This window comes from Notolabrus celidotus, chromosome 6 (genome assembly GCF_009762535.1).
Source record: "Notolabrus celidotus isolate fNotCel1 chromosome 6, fNotCel1.pri, whole genome shotgun sequence".
NCBI lineage: Eukaryota > Metazoa > Chordata > Actinopteri > Labriformes > Labridae > Notolabrus > Notolabrus celidotus.
This window is the reverse complement of record NC_048277.1, coordinates 19,555,405-19,573,359: the sequence shown is the minus strand read 5'-3', so window position 1 is coordinate 19,573,359 and position 17,955 is coordinate 19,555,405. Positions and strand designations below refer to the sequence as shown.

Sequence of the window (17,955 nt, the reverse complement as noted above, 5' to 3'; positions counted from 1 at the left end):
ATGGCCGCCACTCAACTGAAATGGGATTTGTTTCTGGCCAAAGCTTTAGTCAGCACACTGCTGGTGCTCCTGTGTTTGCACACGTCAACAGGTACAGACACTCTGTGTATGTTCACATTAGAGAGCAGGTCTTTGCCAAAAGAGATGGGTTTCTTACCTTCTGAATATGTGTTTGCTGACAGGAATGTCAGGGTGGGGTGGATGTTTGGATGGTCAGGATGTATTTGCAACAATCAGAGAAAACAGCCATTGGGGAGAGGTTGTCACTGAGCTCATGGCCGACACCAGGATGGAGGGGGTTCACTGGAGGCTGGATGGAAAGGATGCTGCCTGGTTCTTCTTGGACGAGAGATACATCCGGCTCAACACATCAGCTGACAAGATCCTGGACAGAGAGGTAAAGAGACAACTGAAACACTGACCTGAGCGTTGGCACTTTCCCATTATCAGAGCCTTGAATACAATGCAAGGATTACGGATTGAAATCCCATTATGTTGAGTTAGGACAATGCTTGTAATTGTGTGGGGGTGCAATAAAGAAGTTGAGACTAAGTAAAGAACAAACTATCAGAGATTGGACCATTGTAACCTCGTTCTTGGACTGGACACAATCTCTCTTACCCTCATCCTCTCCCATGTCAGCTGTCTTACATCATGGCAGCTTTTACAGGGTCAATAAGATTAGCTCTCTCTCTCTCTCCATCTCTATGTCACTACCTCTGTCATCTAATCCTTAAAAAAACAAAAAACCTCCTCATTTACTTTATTTGCTATATTCAATTTTCTGTGGCATATTTAGCATGTTACAATGAGGGGTAGTGTAACACTATGATTTAAGTTTGATGGATATTATTCCCAAAGCACAACTATGAGTAATGAAGGGATTTAACCCAATTTTTCGTTCCCTGCGCCTCACTAAGTGCCCAGATTGGTTAGCGCTTAACTAGCCGAAAAGTATTCCAACGTGCCCTGATTCACTTTGTGCCATGCGCTTTAGATCTTTAAAAGAGGGCCCTCAGTGTGTCACAATATGACATTTTCTGTGCTGTGGGACATTAAATAAGGCAAATTAGGGGCAAAATGAAAACTCATTTGAAGCAGGAAATATGAGAGTGCAAAACAAATACAAAACGATAGCCAGGACATAATTCTATCATTTGAGTTTTCAATTTGGAACCAGGCAGCAGGGACGTGTCCAGAACTTTTTGACCGGGGTGGCCCAACTGAGGCTCTCACATAGGCAGGGGTGGCCAGTGCATTTACAAATAAATAACATTTACCCTTTCTGTCTTCACAACCTACTTTCATTCAAGTATTAAACAGTTTCTATTTTCCCTTTTACTTCAAAAAAAAACATGACAGAGTGGCACAAATCTTCTAAGCTTAATTCTTTAAGGTCTTAAAAAGACGTTTTTTCAAAGTCACATTTGAGGGCACTAATAAAGAAATCTACTGTCAGCCTTTTAACTCATCCCAAATTATAGATTTTAACAGAAACCCCACAAGGCAAACAGCCAATCATAGTTTAGGATTTTGGGGTGGCCCCTGGAGTGGCCAATTGGATTTCAAAGGGTGCCAGTGCCACCCTTGGCCACCCCTCTGGACAGGCCACTGCCAGGCAGTAAAACAAGTTTTTCCTCTGTCAAGGCTTTGTCATGATACACACCTCAATAAATTTTTTTTTTACCAATGTATCACACTCATGATCGTACTTACTAAAGCTTTTTTTTGTATCTTTATAACTGTTTTCGTGTCTTTGATGTCCTGTCTCATAGGCCCAGGGTCCTTTTTTAAAAGCTGATTTGTCGTGTTATGAAGAGGACACATTTCAGGTACTCATTGATCCCTAATCTTACTCATAACTCTTCAATATGTCATGCTGAATTCAAACTTTTGCATGCATGTGTCTTTTTATTGTCGCTGTTTTAGAGTGTGTACAGAATCATGGTGGAGATTCTCAATGAGAATGATAATTCCCCTGTGTTTTCCACAAACACTGTACACTCTCTTTCGGTCAGTGAGGTAAGAAACGGACAGAAACACATGCATACAAATCTGTATATGCACAAACACACACACACACACACACACACACACACACACACACACACACACACACACACACACACACACACACACACACACACACACACACATAATACGTAAGATTTAACTTTTAAAATGTTTCTCTCTCTGTGTGTGCTCCAGCTGACTCCAGTGAACACTGTGGTCTTTACTGTTCTAGCCACAGACGCGGATAACGATAAGATCATTTACTCCATTGACCAGACATCAGTAAGTTTTAGTCTTTTGTCCTGAAAAGCAATAAAAACTCAAAAACAGGACCATGCTTCCTGTGCTTGTCTGTGTTTTTCTTTCAGCCCGATGCAGAGTACTTTAAGGTCGTTCTCCCCAACAGTGGAGAGGTGATCCTGTCCAAGCCTCTTGACTATGAGACCAAAACCTCGCTCAGTGTCACCATCCACGCTTCGGTAAGCCAAGTACGACAAATTTCTTTTGAATTGTACCCTCACATTATCAATTCTCAATTTTCAAAACATTACTGTACCTCAAATCTGTTTGACCCACCGTATGTATTATCCCCTGAAAAAAATCTTGACTCAGGAAATGACTACCGCTGAGCGCTATAATACCAGCACCAACATTACCATCTTCGTCCTGGATGGAGATGACCAGTACCCACAGTTCCTGCCGTGCATGCTTCTTCTCCAAAATGAAACCAGTCGTATATGTGCCAGTCCGGTTTACGCTGTCAATGTCACAGAGGGGGAAGAGGTCAGTAGAGAAATTACGCACAGTCCTTGTTAAAAAAAAAGAGGCTTTTATCCTAGTTTTGTTAAATCTCTTATAGATGTTAAAAGTTTACAAAGTTTACAAAATCCACTGGTATAGAACATAAATAAATCTCAGTTTAAATCTTACTGTTACACAGAATCTTATACTGTAATAGTTTTGTATACAGAGGTATGAATAACGATTTTTCTCATGTTACAAGTGAAAACCTTGGAGGCGCCAATGTCAACACAAATCAAAAGTTCCTTACAGGAGCTTTAGGGCCTGTGTGAACTAACAATGTTTTTTTGTGCTGGTAGCTCCAATGACCTCAATTTTGAAGCATTACTTATTAGCATCTACTGTTGCTAGGTCTTAAAAGTTGTCTTATGGATCGATAAGTCTGTTTCTGAAGACCGCTTTGTATTTTTCACATTTGCCTTTATTCAAAGGGATTCTACAAAGAAAGCATAAAAACACAACCTGTTACTAGTAGTAGAAGCAGCTCAAGACATGGAAACTATAACCTAGAAAAAATAAGTCTGGTTAGTTTCTCTTCTGCAATCATTTTTGTCAAAGTTGTCAAAGTTGTCAAATCAGAAGTCCCACCCTTTCCTGACTTTGACATAACATCACTCAATGACACAGGCCCTAATGGTTAAAAACTTAAATATTATTGGCGACTTTCTAACCATCATCCTATCCCTCAATCCAGAGATCCTAAGTGTATTTTGTTTGACATGGATTGCCATGGATCTGATTTGTTAATGTATGTGGTGTTGCAGGACATTGTGCTTGACTTCTTTCCTGGTCCTATTCATGCAGTGGATGGAGACAGAGGACTTAACTCACCAGTCAGTTATGCCATTGTCTCAGGTACCACACATGCTGAAGCAAGTTAAATTTAAAATGTAATGTGGATACATGCGATCATCTGATACTGGGTTTTTGTTCACGGTAGGAGATGATGATGGGCGTTTCCTGATAGACAGAGAGACGGGCGAGATGAGACTGGTTCATGGGGTGATGGACAGACTCTTAACTCCATTGGTGCCCCTACAAATCATGGTGAGATTCATACTCAGAGTTAGCCACAGAGCAGATATCCTCAGTTTCTGTTATAAATGGATCTCCTTTTGTTGTCTTTGTGCCTTTGTGACTGTTATGCATCCAGGCTTATCAAGATGACGACCCCAGGAAGTATTCTGTTGCTACTGTGTTGGTCCGATTTGTGGCTGTAAACCAGTTTCTTCCAGAGTTTGAAATGGCTGAATATCAAGGCTTTGTGACTGGAGGGAAGAGCCCTGTTTCTCTTGTCAATACCTACGGCAACAGAGCATTGATGTTGCATGTTCAAGATCAAGACTTTAACCATGTATGCACTTCACAAACACATGGCATATACTCTAATAGTGCTGAAATGCTGAATGTTTTAATGTGATGTACAGTTACCCATTACTTCCTTTCTCTCTACAAACTGACAGGGTTTCAATCCTATGATTTACTACACCTTCAGTCCAACATCCAACCACACAGACATCTACAGAATCACACAGGATGGTCTTTTGATTGCATGGACTGATCATCTCCAACCACAGCAGAAGCATATTCTCGAGGTAAGTCTCAGTGAAAACTACACTTATTTTAACATTTTGAATATTCAAGTCTTAATTAAAAGTCCTTGCAAGTGATGTAATGAATTATAATGTTGTCCAGTGACAGCTAAGGTGGCCCTATGGGTCAACTGCACAAATATTTCATTACGCAAAGAAACATTTCACTAAATGCCAAAAGTATTTTACTCAAAACAAAATTGAGTAAATTGACTAATTACTCATGCCTAAATTATGTCTTCTCTCATAATCACACAACCATTAAAGACAAAATTAAGATGGCAAGCATATGATGGAAAGTTAAACCATGTTTCAGGTCATGGCCATTGACCAGGAGACAGGCGATACCACTGTTGCCACTGTACTGGTGAAGGTGTTATCTGATGGACAACCAAGTAAGGACACACTTTCACAAACTCACATTAGACACTTATAAATAATGAGCTGGCAGACTGAATGAACATCTCTGAACATGTGTTTACTCTGCAGTCCCTTATGGTGCACTGGTTGAAGAGCGTCTGACCGGCTGCACCATTGGTAAAGCGCTGTTTCTGAGCATGGTGTTCATGACTGTGTTTGGAAGTTTCCTGTATATGGTGATATGGCTGAGGAGGAGACATAAGGGACAGATGGACCCATTAGAGAGAGGCTGTGTGGCTCAGGGGAAACACCCTAACGTGGTAAGATCCTTAATCTTTACAATATAGAGGAGTAGATTTGTTGGTGAGTTTCTTAATGGTCTGCCCTTCATGTAATCCCACAGAGTTTACGCTGGTTCCAATTGGTGAGTAATCTATTCTTAATTGGGGCTAATTTTCATCCTTCTACCGTCCAAATCTATAGCCTCAATCTCCATTTCCCAATAACGTTTTCTAGAATAACTACTACCTTAGTTTATTAAGTCCTGCTTAAAATATTCTAAACACAAGGTCCAACTTATTGTATCTAAAGCCTTTGTCTTGACATTGTGGTCTTAGTGGATTGAGTTTTCTCATTTTTATGTGCCCTAAAATTTCACCTTTCAACAACCAAACCATCCACACAACAAATGTGTGGCTCCATCCACTAACAAAGGCCATGGGATGTGGTCAAAATCGTGTATGCAAATAATAAGTGGGACCTTGTAATTGTAATTAAATTACTCACATGTTACTTGTTGAAAGACATGAACGTTTCTATACACTGTCTGGCACACTGAACTATGATCACCAATTAGCCTCTCCTTGATAATTGAGCACTGGTTGTTGTTTCTAAATGTTTAATCCATGATTGCTTACAGTTGAGTCACCGTAGTTCCATGCAGCAAATGGAGGAAGAACCCTTCTCCAGTGAAGAGTTAGGGACCTGCAATCCTTCCTTCAGTTTCACAGACAACCCCAGCAGCTACTCTCAACAAGACCCTCCCTCATGCCAAGGAGCTGCTCCAACTGGAACAACTGCTGCATCAGACACCAGCTTCATCCCTATTGAACCCGTGCTTAGCCCCGTGATCTTCAATAATATTGATTCTTCACCAACCAAAAGCTCCTGCAGTTCACCCACCTTTCATCTAGCAATGGTGGATGTGAGCCCCATTCTCTTGACTCGAGAAATGGCTCTATCCAATGAAAACCTTGTGTTGGCAACAGACAGTTCCCCTGAGCCTCCAGAGGAGCTACCGAGCACCAGATCTAGCTCTACAACCCGTGATACCACAAGCACTCTCCCTTACAATTTTCCTGATTCACAAACAACACAAACAATGACCGATGACCCTGCTGACCCTGCTGACCCGGCTGATCCTGTAACCAGCCCTTCCTCTCAATCCAGCATTCCTTACAGTCAGGCACGAATTGCTTCTGCAGAAATAGACAAACCCATAAACCGTAAACCTCGTGTGAAGACACCACCATACTCACCTTTGCTGTCCTCGCCCCTCCCTAAGCAGACAAGCACCCCTCCACCAACCCCAGAGCTCCCCCCTGTAAAAGCCAAGCTGGTACAAGTAGATACTTCTCCCCTTTACACACCCCCAGAAACACCAGAGCGAACAAGTACGAGTCAAAGCATGGAAGCAAATGAACCTTGCACGTCACTAGACACACCGGAACATCATGCTGGGGCAGCAAACACCGGCAGTGCATCTGAGGACAGAGGGCCATCCGTTAACTCACAAAACACACAGGACAGCCATCGGCCGGGGGAGGAGGATGATGGTTTCCTGGGAGATGAGGATGCGAACAAGAACAGTGAGGCTGAGGATGAGGATGATGAGTTAGCGCCAGACGAAGAAGAGCTGCTGAGAGTGATGGCTCGTTGTAATCCCATTTTTATCACATTTAGTAAGTGATGTCACTATGATATCGCAGGCACTGAGAGTGACGGAGTGGATGGCTCCGAATGGAGGAAGTTCTGTGAAGAGGGATGACACGGACAGCGGACACGACAAGAAAGAAACACCAGAGGTTCTTCTGTACTGTAGGTACATCTGAGACAAGTAAGAGGACAAAATATGAACACAAGACATGCAGCACATGGACCACAGAGGAGAAGACGTGCATTCTGTATATTCACACAGTGTGTAATGTACATGAAAACATAAACATTTACCAACACACATTATACGGTGTAATGGTGTTCCATTTTTAACTTATAAAGTAAACCTAAAAGACTGGGATGAGTAACCTTGAATGCACTGTGAAAAAATATGTACTACTTACTACACACTAACCCATCACAAGGCTCGTACAAGTAGAGCAGCCTGAAAGAAGTATTCATCAGTCAGATACCAATGAAAATGTTTACGTATAATTCAAGAGCGTGTGTGGGAGTTTTTGAAAAGGGAAATCCACAGAAAATCATGTAGAGTAGAAAATGCTTTTCTAAAGAGTTAAAGAACAACACAGATCATCTGTCAGCAGCAGTTTAGTGCCCTGTGAAGACCCATGTGGATTTATCCTTTGAATAGCTGCAGGGTATTTTCTGAACTCTCACAAAGTATACTGCAGCATTGATTATTTTGTGATGCCTACTTTTCAAGCTGCCTCAGTTTTTTCTTTGAAAATTAAATTTATTGTCTAATACAACCAATGAGCTAAGACTAGTTATTAAAGCAAAATGAATAAAACACATGAGTGTTATGGGCAGGGGAAAACTAGTCTCCAAAAGCAGAGGGAAGAGGGCTTGTGCTGTTCACAATGTTTGTATGGGGATGAAGATAAGAAGTGATTTTGGTTTATTTAATTGTCTGGGCTTGTGATGGTTGTGACCATGATCTAGACAGGAACTCTTTCTCTGCTCCAAAAAATTAGCCATAACCACCAATGTTATCTCTGCCACTTATCGAGGCTGGGTCACATGCTGAGGACAAGGGATCTGAGTGGGCCATGTTTCAAGCCTTCACTGAGGAAGCAGCTGCTAGGAGTTGTGTCCAGAGGGCTTTTGGGAAGGAAAAGCTCTTTGAGCTTGGTCAGCCCAGGGAGTCTCTAGAAGCAGCGAACAGTTACCGGGTGACTATGAGGATTGGGACTTTTTGGGTTGAAGAAGCAAAAACAGGGAAGCTTAGATGAAGGACTTAGGGTTGGCCTCAAGGAAGTCCTGGAAAAGTTGTAGACGACTCAGGAGGGGAAAGGAGGGCTTGGCCTTGTGCCCTCCTTTCTTCAGCAGGGCAGGCCAGGCCCAAGGATATTGTTGAGCTGGAAAGAGTACACTAACCATCTTGTCTCATGATGGAGAGACAGTGATCAAAGATCGAGGGGAAACTTTACCTTTATTCCCGGCAGAAGTTTTGATAGTCAAGAGGCTCCTCAGTGGCAGGGTGCCTGATGTGATTAGATTGGCTCTAAGATGCTAAAGACTGTGGACACTGAAGGGCTGTCCTAGGTGACATGCCTGTTGGGGTCTTGGACAGTGCCTGTGGGATGGCAGCCAGTTGAGAATGAAAGATTGTCCTGAGGGTGTGCTCCAACTGTTGGGGTGTCACACTACTAAGGGCAATAGATAGGGAGAGTCCCCGAACAAGACAGCATGCAAACTTGCAAGCAGGAGAAGACCAACCTCTGATGTTAAAAAGAAGCCATTGCAGAAGTGCAAAAGAGACTTGAGATTGCCTGCAAATGCCAAGAAATCTCCATTAACACTCATGTTAAAATGCCTATTTGTACAGCAAAATTAAATGTGTTTTCAACCTGGTTCAAATTACCCTTTTTCAGCAGAATAGATAATTTCTTTTTAAGGGGCCGAATTTTTTTAATAACTCGTTTTAAGATATCAAGACTACAAGATATGCATAGATTTGCATATTTAGGGGCGAGGCTGAGTTTACTGAAAGGTGGGCGTAATGAAGCAGTTTGCCAGGAGGCTTATGACCTTCCTCAGCTCCACCTCTTTGTCTGTTTCTAGGTGATCCAAAGTAAGGTTGAGTTAGCATTTCCAATATGGCCACCACTATTGTTTAGCTTTAAACTACTCTCAGAAACCAATGAATGATGTCACTGAGACTATGTACATGATTTAATCAGGATATGGTGGGCACATGTGCCAGCTGTTCTAAAAACTAGATCAATTATTATGGCCTTAAACAAACAAACTAACAAAACGGTTGTATCAGTCAAGAAGCCTGTCTTTCTCTCCATCTTCAGAGGCTGAATATGGTCAATGCTCGAGGTCAAGAGCACATCATCAGCACTGGAGTCAAAGTCAAATAAAGTCCCAAAAATCAGGATTTGTGTTGGACTCGAGTCTGTGTGCTGGACTCATGTAAAACAACAATGCCCTGGAGGAGCTGTAAACTGTTGGTAATGGAGAGTCAATGCTATTGCATGCTAGCAGCTCAGGGAGCAGCTTTGTTTAAGCCTTCATTATTGTCCCAGTATTTGCCTCTCATCTCATTGGATTTACAGAAAGGAGCATCCACTGAACTAAGTCAAATACTAGGAGGTGTTTGGTAACCAATTTTGTTTCACAAAATAACCTGTTACTGATTAAAGAAATAAAATCTATTGCACTATTTTGTTATTTTTTGTTAATTTACATTTGATAAATGGCTATCTCGATTGTTTATATAACCTACTGGTGATTTTCTAGCTCTTCCCCAGTCTGGTCAGAACTGGGGAAGAGCTAGGACTGTGATATGGCTTGTGTTAAGGTCATAGGTTTAATCAGGTTACACCAGCCTGTTACGATAGCAAAACATGTAGACAGGCGTGATTCTTAATCTTTAATATCTTAAAAATTAAATCTCTTATCCCAGATTTATCATAGAAAGATAACGAGGCAATGAATCATGCTGAAAGAGATGGTCAAGGGGAAAAAGGCCAGGAACAACAGTGCAGAGGTCAGTGGGCCAACGGCCTGGAGTACAGCAGGAAGAAACACTTCCTTTGGAGGAAGAAAAGCTGGGCTTAAGGAGAGTATTTGAAGGGATTCTGACATAAAACAGACAACTTTCAACAATGTGGGCTTCTTTTTTTTTTGCCTTTATTTGATAGGACAGCTGAAGAGAGACTGGAAATGTGGGAAGCAGGAGATGGTCGACCGGCCGGTAATCGAGCCGGCGACCCCTGCGACGAGGACTGTAGCCTCTGTATGTGGGGCACTTAGACCGCTAGGCCACCAGTGCCCCGTGGGACTCTTCTTAATGTAATTATGTGAAATGAGGAGCTGTTTTTAGATAGTGTGGCTTGTGAAACCCATGTGATGATTTCTGACCAATATTGTTTCAAGCCAAAAGAAAACAGTAGACTAAAAGTTCCAATTGTATTTGTTTTTATTGAGACACTCCCAATGACAAAAAAACTGGACCTGATTTTTAGGGTGCTCCATTTGCAGACCAACAACTTATGTACAATAAAGTCACTCGTGAAAGACTGGTTGCTGCAGTGAGCCTGTAAAAAAACATTATCATATACATAATAGTATACCATAAAAATTTTCGAAAGTGGTTATAAATGGTAGGAGTGAAATAACAAGTCTAACAAATTGAGAATGGAAAAGTGATTGAAGGGAAAAAGCTCTTTTTTTCAAACTGCTTACAAAATAGGGAAAATATTTTTGCTTGGCACAAAATTTAGTTTTAGTGCATTTGAATGAAACAAAACACAAAACATAACACTTCAAAAAGGGGAAAGCACTCATCGGGTATATATACACACACACAGATTCACACACACAGACACACTATTAGATAAGAAGAAAAAATAAGTCAGGCAGCTTCAATGATTTTGCATCCATCAGTCTCTGAGTTCATCTTGATTCCTTCAACTTACACATAGCACAATCCGCGTTAACTTGGATGCTATTTGGACCAGAGAAGTAAAAAGTGTGGTCCCACTGATGGCACTGTATTGCACTAGTCTACATGGTCTTCATTGTAGTTGAAATTCACTATTTGCTCCTTGATCAAAGCATCTGGCTAAAAAAAGCTAATAAGTTTGAATAAAGACATGAACACAAATTGAAAGTGAATCAGAAACTAGAGTTTTGGTTTGGGTCTGGTTACATGAAAATACAGAAGAGTAGAGCAAATTATAATGCTGAGAAATTAGTTTCTCTTTGCAGTCCAGTGCATCCAAAAAACATAATGCTATGATAAATTATTCTGCCTAAACTTTCTCCACCACGGTTTTGAAACAAGACATGGCCATTTCATAAAACCCTCTTTTTGAAGACAAAATTAATCTAACACTGTTTATCCTTCACCTGAAAGAGGCAGATTTAGTATGTGGAAGCAGAAAAAAAAGTCTGGTGATATGTCCCACTGTTAAGCACACGAGCATGAGGGCACACTGGTCGAGCGAGTACACATCAAGGAGAATGTTATCTTGTGTACAATGGGACATGTTCAAGAAATCAAATAAATTATTGTCCATGGCACTGGATTAGGGGAGCTCATCATGTCTGAAGCACTCCATCCACTGTCCAAGTAGTAAGGTGGTATACAAGAGTACAGAGTACAGAGTCTTTGCAGGGAGGCAAGTTGTTAGAACTCGTCGTGCCGAGTCAGGGCCTCTCCGAAGTCGGTTGCCTGGCTGCCCACAAACAGGTCGTACTTGTCCACTATTTCTGATTTGGTCAGACGGCCATCCTGATGGAGGGAGGGAGGGTAACTTGTGTTTATTAACGACACATGGGTTAACTTGTTATGTCATTGATGATGTAACTAGGTGCAGACAATATGGGTGCATCTCAAAGCTCTAAACTGCAGTCTCCTCGCTCCTCTCTCCTCGGCCGAAATGGAAGTACTTACTGACGCGCCATTTTAACTTGCGTCCCAAAGCTCTTAACGCTGATCGGAGGAGGATTAATCGAGGAAACACGAGAGCAGACTTCGAGGAAGTATTTTCTCTGACAGACACGCCCCCTTATCAAATATCACTCACTGATTGGACGCTGCAGCGGCTCGGACTTCTCTAAAACTTCACATCACTTTAGTTTAATAATAGAAAAAACTCTGACCTTAAAACAGTCATTATATACAGCTAAATATTTCCCCTTAATGTAATAAATAATTTAATAATGAGGCATTTTACCGGTGAATCGATCCATAATGCTTCAGGACAGAATAAACAGAGAGCAGATTCTCTTCATTTGCAGGTGTTTGTTAAACAGGTAAACACAGAGACAGAGCTCTGTTACTGGTAATATTGATCAGAGTTATATCATTGAACACGTGTGCAGACACAAACAGCTGTTAAAGCTGTCATCCAAAACTGACGTCGCTTTACGTGACGCTCCGGAGGAGAGGACGTCTCATTTCTCTAAATACAAATCTCCCTGTTCCCTCTCTCCTCCCGTTTCATTTCCTCGCATCTCTGGTGGGCTGGGCTAAGACGCAAGGAAACGACGCAAGGATGGACGTTATGAGCTTTGAGATGCACCCTATGTCTTATTTTTCATCATAAAAAATTACACATCAAACACACTACAGCTTTGTTACAGATGTAATAAGGTCAGATCATAATGTCTAAATGGGCTGGTAATAAACATTCAAATTGGGCCAGGGACTAGAGTGAGAGAAAGTCACTGTCAGCAAAGAGCACTTTTTTTTACATTATCTGCCTGGGTCAGCAAGACACAGGGGTGCCACCATATGAAGGCATTCATAACAACTTGTATATAGATTGTAAGAAAAGGTAGTATGTTACAGTCCTGCAGTGTTGTAATTCAAATAGACTTGTGTACTTACCATATAAACACTGTCAAACATGAATAACTCATGCACTCACATTCAGTGCTGCTCCCCCACAGTATTTATGAAATGTAAACTTCAAACTTCACGAAGACAACTTGTTCCCTGAAAACATTTGAAAACAATGTGGAGTATGACACCACGTACCTTGTCTGAATCTGACTCATAGACTAGATGCTTAGCCTCAGCCTCGGCATGGTCGTAGTCACTGGGCAGGATCCAGTCCCTGGTTTCCTCTTTGTCCATCTTCCCATCTTTGTTTTTGTCTCGGAACTCAGTAAACTGTTCCCTCTCTGTCTTTACCCACTCGGGCTCTGAGGCATCTCCTTCCTGATTGTACATGTCGCCTTGAAGACAGAGAAATATGAACAGGCTGAGTGAGGGACAGGATGTTGCAACACATTATCAAAAATGCTTATTTTGTAAGAGGGCCTAATGCGATTTGCAATACTCATTCTTCCTAACATTTCAAAATTCTGTTATCTCTCTCGGTCCTGAATTATGAAACTAGAATGACAATGGTTTCTAAGAACTCACCTATGTATTCGTCTAAATCTATTAAACCATCTCCATTCTTGTCAATGTCTTCCATAGTTTCCTATCAAAAGAAGAAAAGAAAGAATGTGAGAATAAAAGTAAAATGTAGTTAATTAGCTTAACAGCTATATGAGTTGTGTGTTTGTGACTCACCAGCACTACAATGTCTTTCATGTGATCGTACTCCTCTGGGTGAAGGAAGGCTGTGAACTCCTCCTTGTTGGCTTTCAAATCATTGTCTTCGTCAGCCATTTTGAACCTCCTCTCATCACGAGCCATCATCTGCCTGTAGCTGAAGCCATCATCAGGGTCTGTGTCATCTGCAAGTCACAGAACACAGCTTCATATAGTGTGTGCATGTAGGGTAAAAGGGAACATGTGTTTATTAAGGTAACATGTCATGGATACATCAAATGTTTGCAGTCATACCAAGAATGTATCCATATGTGGCGTTTTTGTACTCCTCCCAGGAAACCAGATTATCCCCATTGAGGTCGTGACTCCTCCACTGTCGATCCACATCATCATAGATCCACCTTTTCTGAGAGTGCTTGATCCATTTCCTCATCTCCTCAACTGTCACATAGCCGTCCTTATCATCGTCGATACGTTCAACAAGCATGCTGTCAAGGAATGAAATCAGTTTGGCAAACGTTCAGCTTGTTATCTCATGAACTTCCTGGTGTGAAACTAGGTCATTACAACAGGAACACAAAAACTACTCCAATTATTCAGCTACAAATGTCTACTACCACTCGATATGTTGAAGAATTTAAAAACTTCCTGCTATTGACTTCACTTAAATCAAGTCTTTTAAGGACACATGAAGCTTACCCGAGCCTCTCCTTGCTCTCCTCGGGCGTGAGCTGGTCAAAGGTTTTTGCCTCTTCTTGTCCCAGAAAGGCATCATGGTCATAGTCAAAACTCTCTCCATCATCATGCTCTCTGTTGCTGAGGGGTTCATCATGGCGAACTCGGTCCTTCTTCTCTGTGGGTTTACTGGTGGCATAAACCACACAGAGAGCAAAGCACATAACAAGTGGACGCAGCTCCATCCTGTTTGAAAAGAGCTTTCTGGACGAGGGATACAAAAAGACAACATAAAAGTCATGATGACTGAAAGTGAATCCTATCTATCCTAATGAATATAGTATGTCACTTTCCTGTTAGTGCAGATAACATCTTAGACTTCTTAACTATGCACATACCAGAGTGTGACTCAGTGCAAACAAACACTCGGACTGTGAGATGTGTATTGCCAAGCTAATCCTGTAACAGTTCCCTGTTTGTTCTTACCTTGTTGTAGACTACATGCGTAAACTGTTTCACATGGGTGCTGCGGGTCGTCTTAAAGACGGGGGTACTTTTGAACTGCATTCCCTTTAACTTTACTACTTTCAGAAAAATAAATTTGTGATACAAATATGCTTGGTACTACAAGCAAACAACCTTTTTGTCAGTGGTGAACAAAGTACACAGCTTCATTACTTAAGTCAAAGTATAAATACTCCAGGTCAAATATTACTCTGATACAAGTGAAAGTTGCTCTTTCAGATTATTACTTGAGTTAAAGTACTGAAGTACTTGCTTTTAAAAATACTTAAGTATTCAAAGTACTTTTTAAAATATCTCAAAACGTTGTATTTTCACAAAGCATGAGGGCAGTCATGAATACATAGGAGTACATTCTGTTACATCATGTTTATCTAGAAACCATTACTTGAAATCTCTAAAAACTATACCATGGAATAAAAACAGACACTAAGTTACTCCAAGCACATACAACTTAGTTTGAAATGTTCATCTGGAGTTAAAGAAATGTTACGTAGCTCAACACGCTTTCTCAGATTGGACTGTGAATGTTTGTATGTTTGGGCAGAGTGGGAAACAGGGTGAACATTTCAAACGATACATATCATTGTTCATTTCAAAAACCTCTAACACGGGCTGAAGATATGGCCATGGGTGCTCAGGTGGAGAATTACAGCCATCATTACCACCTCTAAATGAACTGCCTGATCTGACTGAAATCTGCTCTGTGTTTGCTTCACATTAAACCATGGAGATGCACGATATACAGGTATGACTAAACCACTGAGTCAAACAGAACTACACAAACACAGTTTACTGTCTTAGGGATCAGATTTCAGAAAAGAGAAGGACATTCATGAGCTGACTTAAAAAAAAAAGTAGTGAGTAACTAGAGCATTGATAGAAATGTAGTGGAGTAAAAAGTACAATAATTGTCTTCTAAATGTAGTGGAGTAAAAAAGTAATAAGTATCCCCCAAAAATAATACTCAAGTAAAGTACAGATACTCAAAAAATGTACTTAAGTACTGTACTCAAGTAAATTCACTTTGTTACTGTCCACCACTGCTTATTGTTGATGTAGCTGTAAGAAGTAAAAATGTTTTGTCTTGGAGACGATGGTCACTGCTTCCTTTACAGTTTGACGCTAAAGTGCCTCTGCTCTCACTTTCTCACACGATCTGTTCATAGATTGCACAAAACAAGGACAGCAGTGTTTTAAGAAAATGTACGTGACCATTCAAATCAAGGTTAGTGACCAACAGTAGTCTGGCTAACCCAGAGTACCGTTAGTTTGTATCGGCTGACCTGTGGCTTTACTCGTCTGATAAAGAGAAACTAGCCGCTTCATAACTGCCTACATTACGTCTTTATAATCGCGATTTATATAACAAAATAATTTGCTTTATTATTTGCATTACAAATTAGAAATTACCAAGAGAACTCACCGGTGTCTTCAGGGAAGTTATTTGATGGAGTCTAAAACCCTCCCCTCGGAAACACACCCATGCACTTCCTGTGCCAGAACGCCAGCTGGCCAATGAGACGCCGAGAAGGAGAGTGCCATGTCGCACGCTGATTGGTCCACTTCAAGAGAACATCGATGATTGGATTGGCCAAGAACCGCCACGTCCTCAAAGTCAACAAAACCTAGTTCATTCACAAATCCAGCCCCAGCTATTTTTTACAGTCTATGATCCAGCCACACAAGTGATTGCGACAGGTAAGCCCCACAGTAGATCTTTCCAATAAGAACTTTTCGATAATAAAAGTGCAAAAAAATCCAAACACCATTTACTGCAGTATAGATGCTTTTTATTAGTCGATGTTTATTCATGGTTTCCAGAGGTGTCAAAAGTATTCACATTCATTACTGAAGTAGAAGTATAGATATTGGGTTTAAAAAGACTTCTGTAGAAGTTCAAGTATCAACTCAAGCTTTTTACTCAAGTAAAAGTGTAAAAGTATTGGTTTCAGAACTACTTAAAGTATAAAAGTAATGTAAGGGGAAAAAATGCCATTCAGGACAAAAGCTTAGGCTGCGCCACAGGGACCTACAGTGAACTACCCCACCTCCCCCCAAAAAAACATGTTTCTAAAGGCCATAATGACTATAATGTTATATTAATATTTTAAAATAATTGGGTTGCACCTGTTCCAGCTGCATTCATGCCCATTGAAAATAAAGGCATTTTTGTATAATCCAAATACATTAAAGAACCATACAGTTGTGCTCATAAGTTTACATACCCTGGCAGAATTCATGATTTCTTGGGTAGTTTCTGTTGTCTTTATGATATAAAACGAGTAAACACAATTGTTTGATAAAAATTTTGCTTCACCCAACCACTAACCATGAGGGGAAAAAAAGTGTTTCTCCTATCATTAATTTTCTCTGAAAAATGGCCAAAAAAAATCACAGATTCTGCCAGGATATATAAACTTTTGAGCACAATTGTATGTGTACTACTGAGCATTAACGTGTTTCATGGAGCGGAAGATATGATGACTCGTGGCCTACAAGTATTTTAATGGTGCAAGAAGTCAGACTTCACAGGCATGTTATCAAAATCCTTTATTGGAATCTAAATGTACATAAATGTGTTTTTTAGAGATGACAAGCCGGAATGAAAACAAGCTGAACTGAAATAAGAGTAACAAGGCTATTTTTAAAATGTGAGGAGTAGAAAGTACAGATAATTGCTTGAAAATGTAAGGAGTAGAAGTAAAAAGTTGGCTGAAAAAGAATTACTCCATTTAAGTATAGATACCCAAAATCTCTACTTAAGTAAGGTAACAAAGTGTTTGTACTTCGTTACTTGACACCTCTGATGGTTTCTGAAACCCTACAAGGGATTTATAACTAACAGATTATTGTTTTGTTGCAAATGCAAGAAACAAAACGTCTTCTGATGCAGAAAGGTATCAAAATTGAAGAAAATCAAAAACAGGAAAACACTTTAAAATAGAACATTTTAAAAATGAGGTTTTCACAATGCGGAAACAGCTTACTTCAAATCAGATGAACAGCGACTTCATATCAAATTTATAGCCCAATTTCCTTTATATATACAAGAGTCCCCTTTAGTTCAGCACGTATCTGATGCAAACTGGATGCAACTCACCCCTTCAAAACATTTATTTCAGCTTACCAAATGTTCATCGAGATCAGCAGTGGAAATTATATTATTAGAGAAATATACATTATCTCCTCTAGTTTGGATCCTACAGGGAATGGATATAGATAATGGGGCGGCTGTGGCTCAGTGGGTAGAGTCGGTCGTCTATCAAACGGAAGGTTGGCGGTTTGATCCCAGCTCCAGCAGTCACATGCCAAAGTGTCCTTGAGCAAAAACGCCAAATTGCTCCCTCTGTTGTTCAGAGGTGTGAACGAATGAGATTAATTAAAACTGATGGTCCCTCACTACATAGCAGCCTCTACCATCAGTGAGTGAATGGGTATGAATGGGTGAATGTAACGAGTAGTGTAAAAGCGCTCCGAGTGGTCAGAAAGACTAGAAAAGCGCTATATAAG

The 17,955-nt window shown here is 40.7% G+C and overlaps 3 protein-coding genes across 3 annotated transcripts; 2 read left to right on the top strand and 1 right to left on the bottom strand.

Annotated features, from left to right (window-relative positions):
* On the top strand, positions 1-4,220 carry LOC117813982 (cadherin-related family member 5). The gene is made up of 11 exons (XM_034685067.1): positions 1-91; positions 183-397; positions 1,776-1,832; positions 1,930-2,022; positions 2,209-2,295; positions 2,382-2,492; positions 2,626-2,796; positions 3,579-3,669; positions 3,755-3,861; positions 3,968-4,121; positions 4,207-4,220. Exons 1-11 carry the CDS (start codon positions 1-3, stop codon positions 4,218-4,220), a joined length of 1,191 nt encoding a protein of 396 aa, XP_034540958.1.
* A 682-nt stretch (positions 4,221-4,902) lies between these two features.
* On the top strand, positions 4,903-7,004 carry LOC117814781 (flocculation protein FLO11-like). The gene is made up of 3 exons (XM_034686295.1): positions 4,903-5,086; positions 5,170-5,190; positions 5,686-7,004. The coding sequence occupies exons 1-3, from the start codon at positions 4,964-4,966 to the stop codon at positions 6,733-6,735; spliced, it is 1,194 nt and encodes a 397-aa protein (XP_034542186.1). The 5' UTR covers positions 4,903-4,963; the 3' UTR covers positions 6,736-7,004.
* A 3,130-nt stretch (positions 7,005-10,134) lies between these two features.
* Positions 10,135-15,971, bottom strand: calub (calumenin b). The gene is made up of 7 exons (XM_034685922.1): positions 15,869-15,971; positions 13,945-14,184; positions 13,540-13,733; positions 13,264-13,430; positions 13,111-13,171; positions 12,721-12,920; positions 10,135-11,469 (listed from the first exon to the last, which is right to left on the bottom strand). Exons 2-7 carry the CDS (start codon positions 14,163-14,165, stop codon positions 11,365-11,367), a joined length of 948 nt encoding a protein of 315 aa, XP_034541813.1. The 5' UTR covers positions 14,166-14,184; positions 15,869-15,971; the 3' UTR covers positions 10,135-11,364.
* Between the last annotated feature and the right edge of the window lie 1,984 nt (positions 15,972-17,955).

Excerpts from the sequence above, each read along its gene's own strand:
- LOC117813982 (XM_034685067.1), top strand. The coding sequence starts at position 1 with ATGGCCGCCACTCAACTGAAATGGGATTTGTTTCTGGCCAAAGCTTTA. Across the intron at positions 2,023-2,208 it reads ACTCTCTTTCGGTCAGTGAG|CTGACTCCAGTGAACACTGT; the intron begins GTAAGAAACGGA and ends TGTGTGCTCCAG. Across the intron at positions 3,862-3,967 it reads TGGTGCCCCTACAAATCATG|GCTTATCAAGATGACGACCC; the intron begins GTGAGATTCATA and ends TTATGCATCCAG.
- LOC117814781 (XM_034686295.1), top strand. The coding sequence starts at position 4,964 with ATGGTGTTCATGACTGTGTTTGGAAGTTTCCTGTATATGGTGATATGG. Across the intron at positions 5,087-5,169 it reads AGGGGAAACACCCTAACGTG|AGTTTACGCTGGTTCCAATT; the intron begins GTAAGATCCTTA and ends GTAATCCCACAG. Across the intron at positions 5,191-5,685 it reads GTTTACGCTGGTTCCAATTG|TTGAGTCACCGTAGTTCCAT; the intron begins GTGAGTAATCTA and ends GATTGCTTACAG.
- calub (XM_034685922.1), bottom strand. The coding sequence starts at position 14,165 with ATGGAGCTGCGTCCACTTGTTATGTGCTTTGCTCTCTGTGTGGTTTAT. Across the intron at positions 13,734-13,944 it reads GAGAGCAAGGAGAGGCTCGG|CATGCTTGTTGAACGTATCG; the intron begins GTAAGCTTCATG and ends ATTCCTTGACAG. Across the intron at positions 13,431-13,539 it reads CACATATGGATACATTCTTG|ATGACACAGACCCTGATGAT; the intron begins GTATGACTGCAA and ends TGTGACTTGCAG.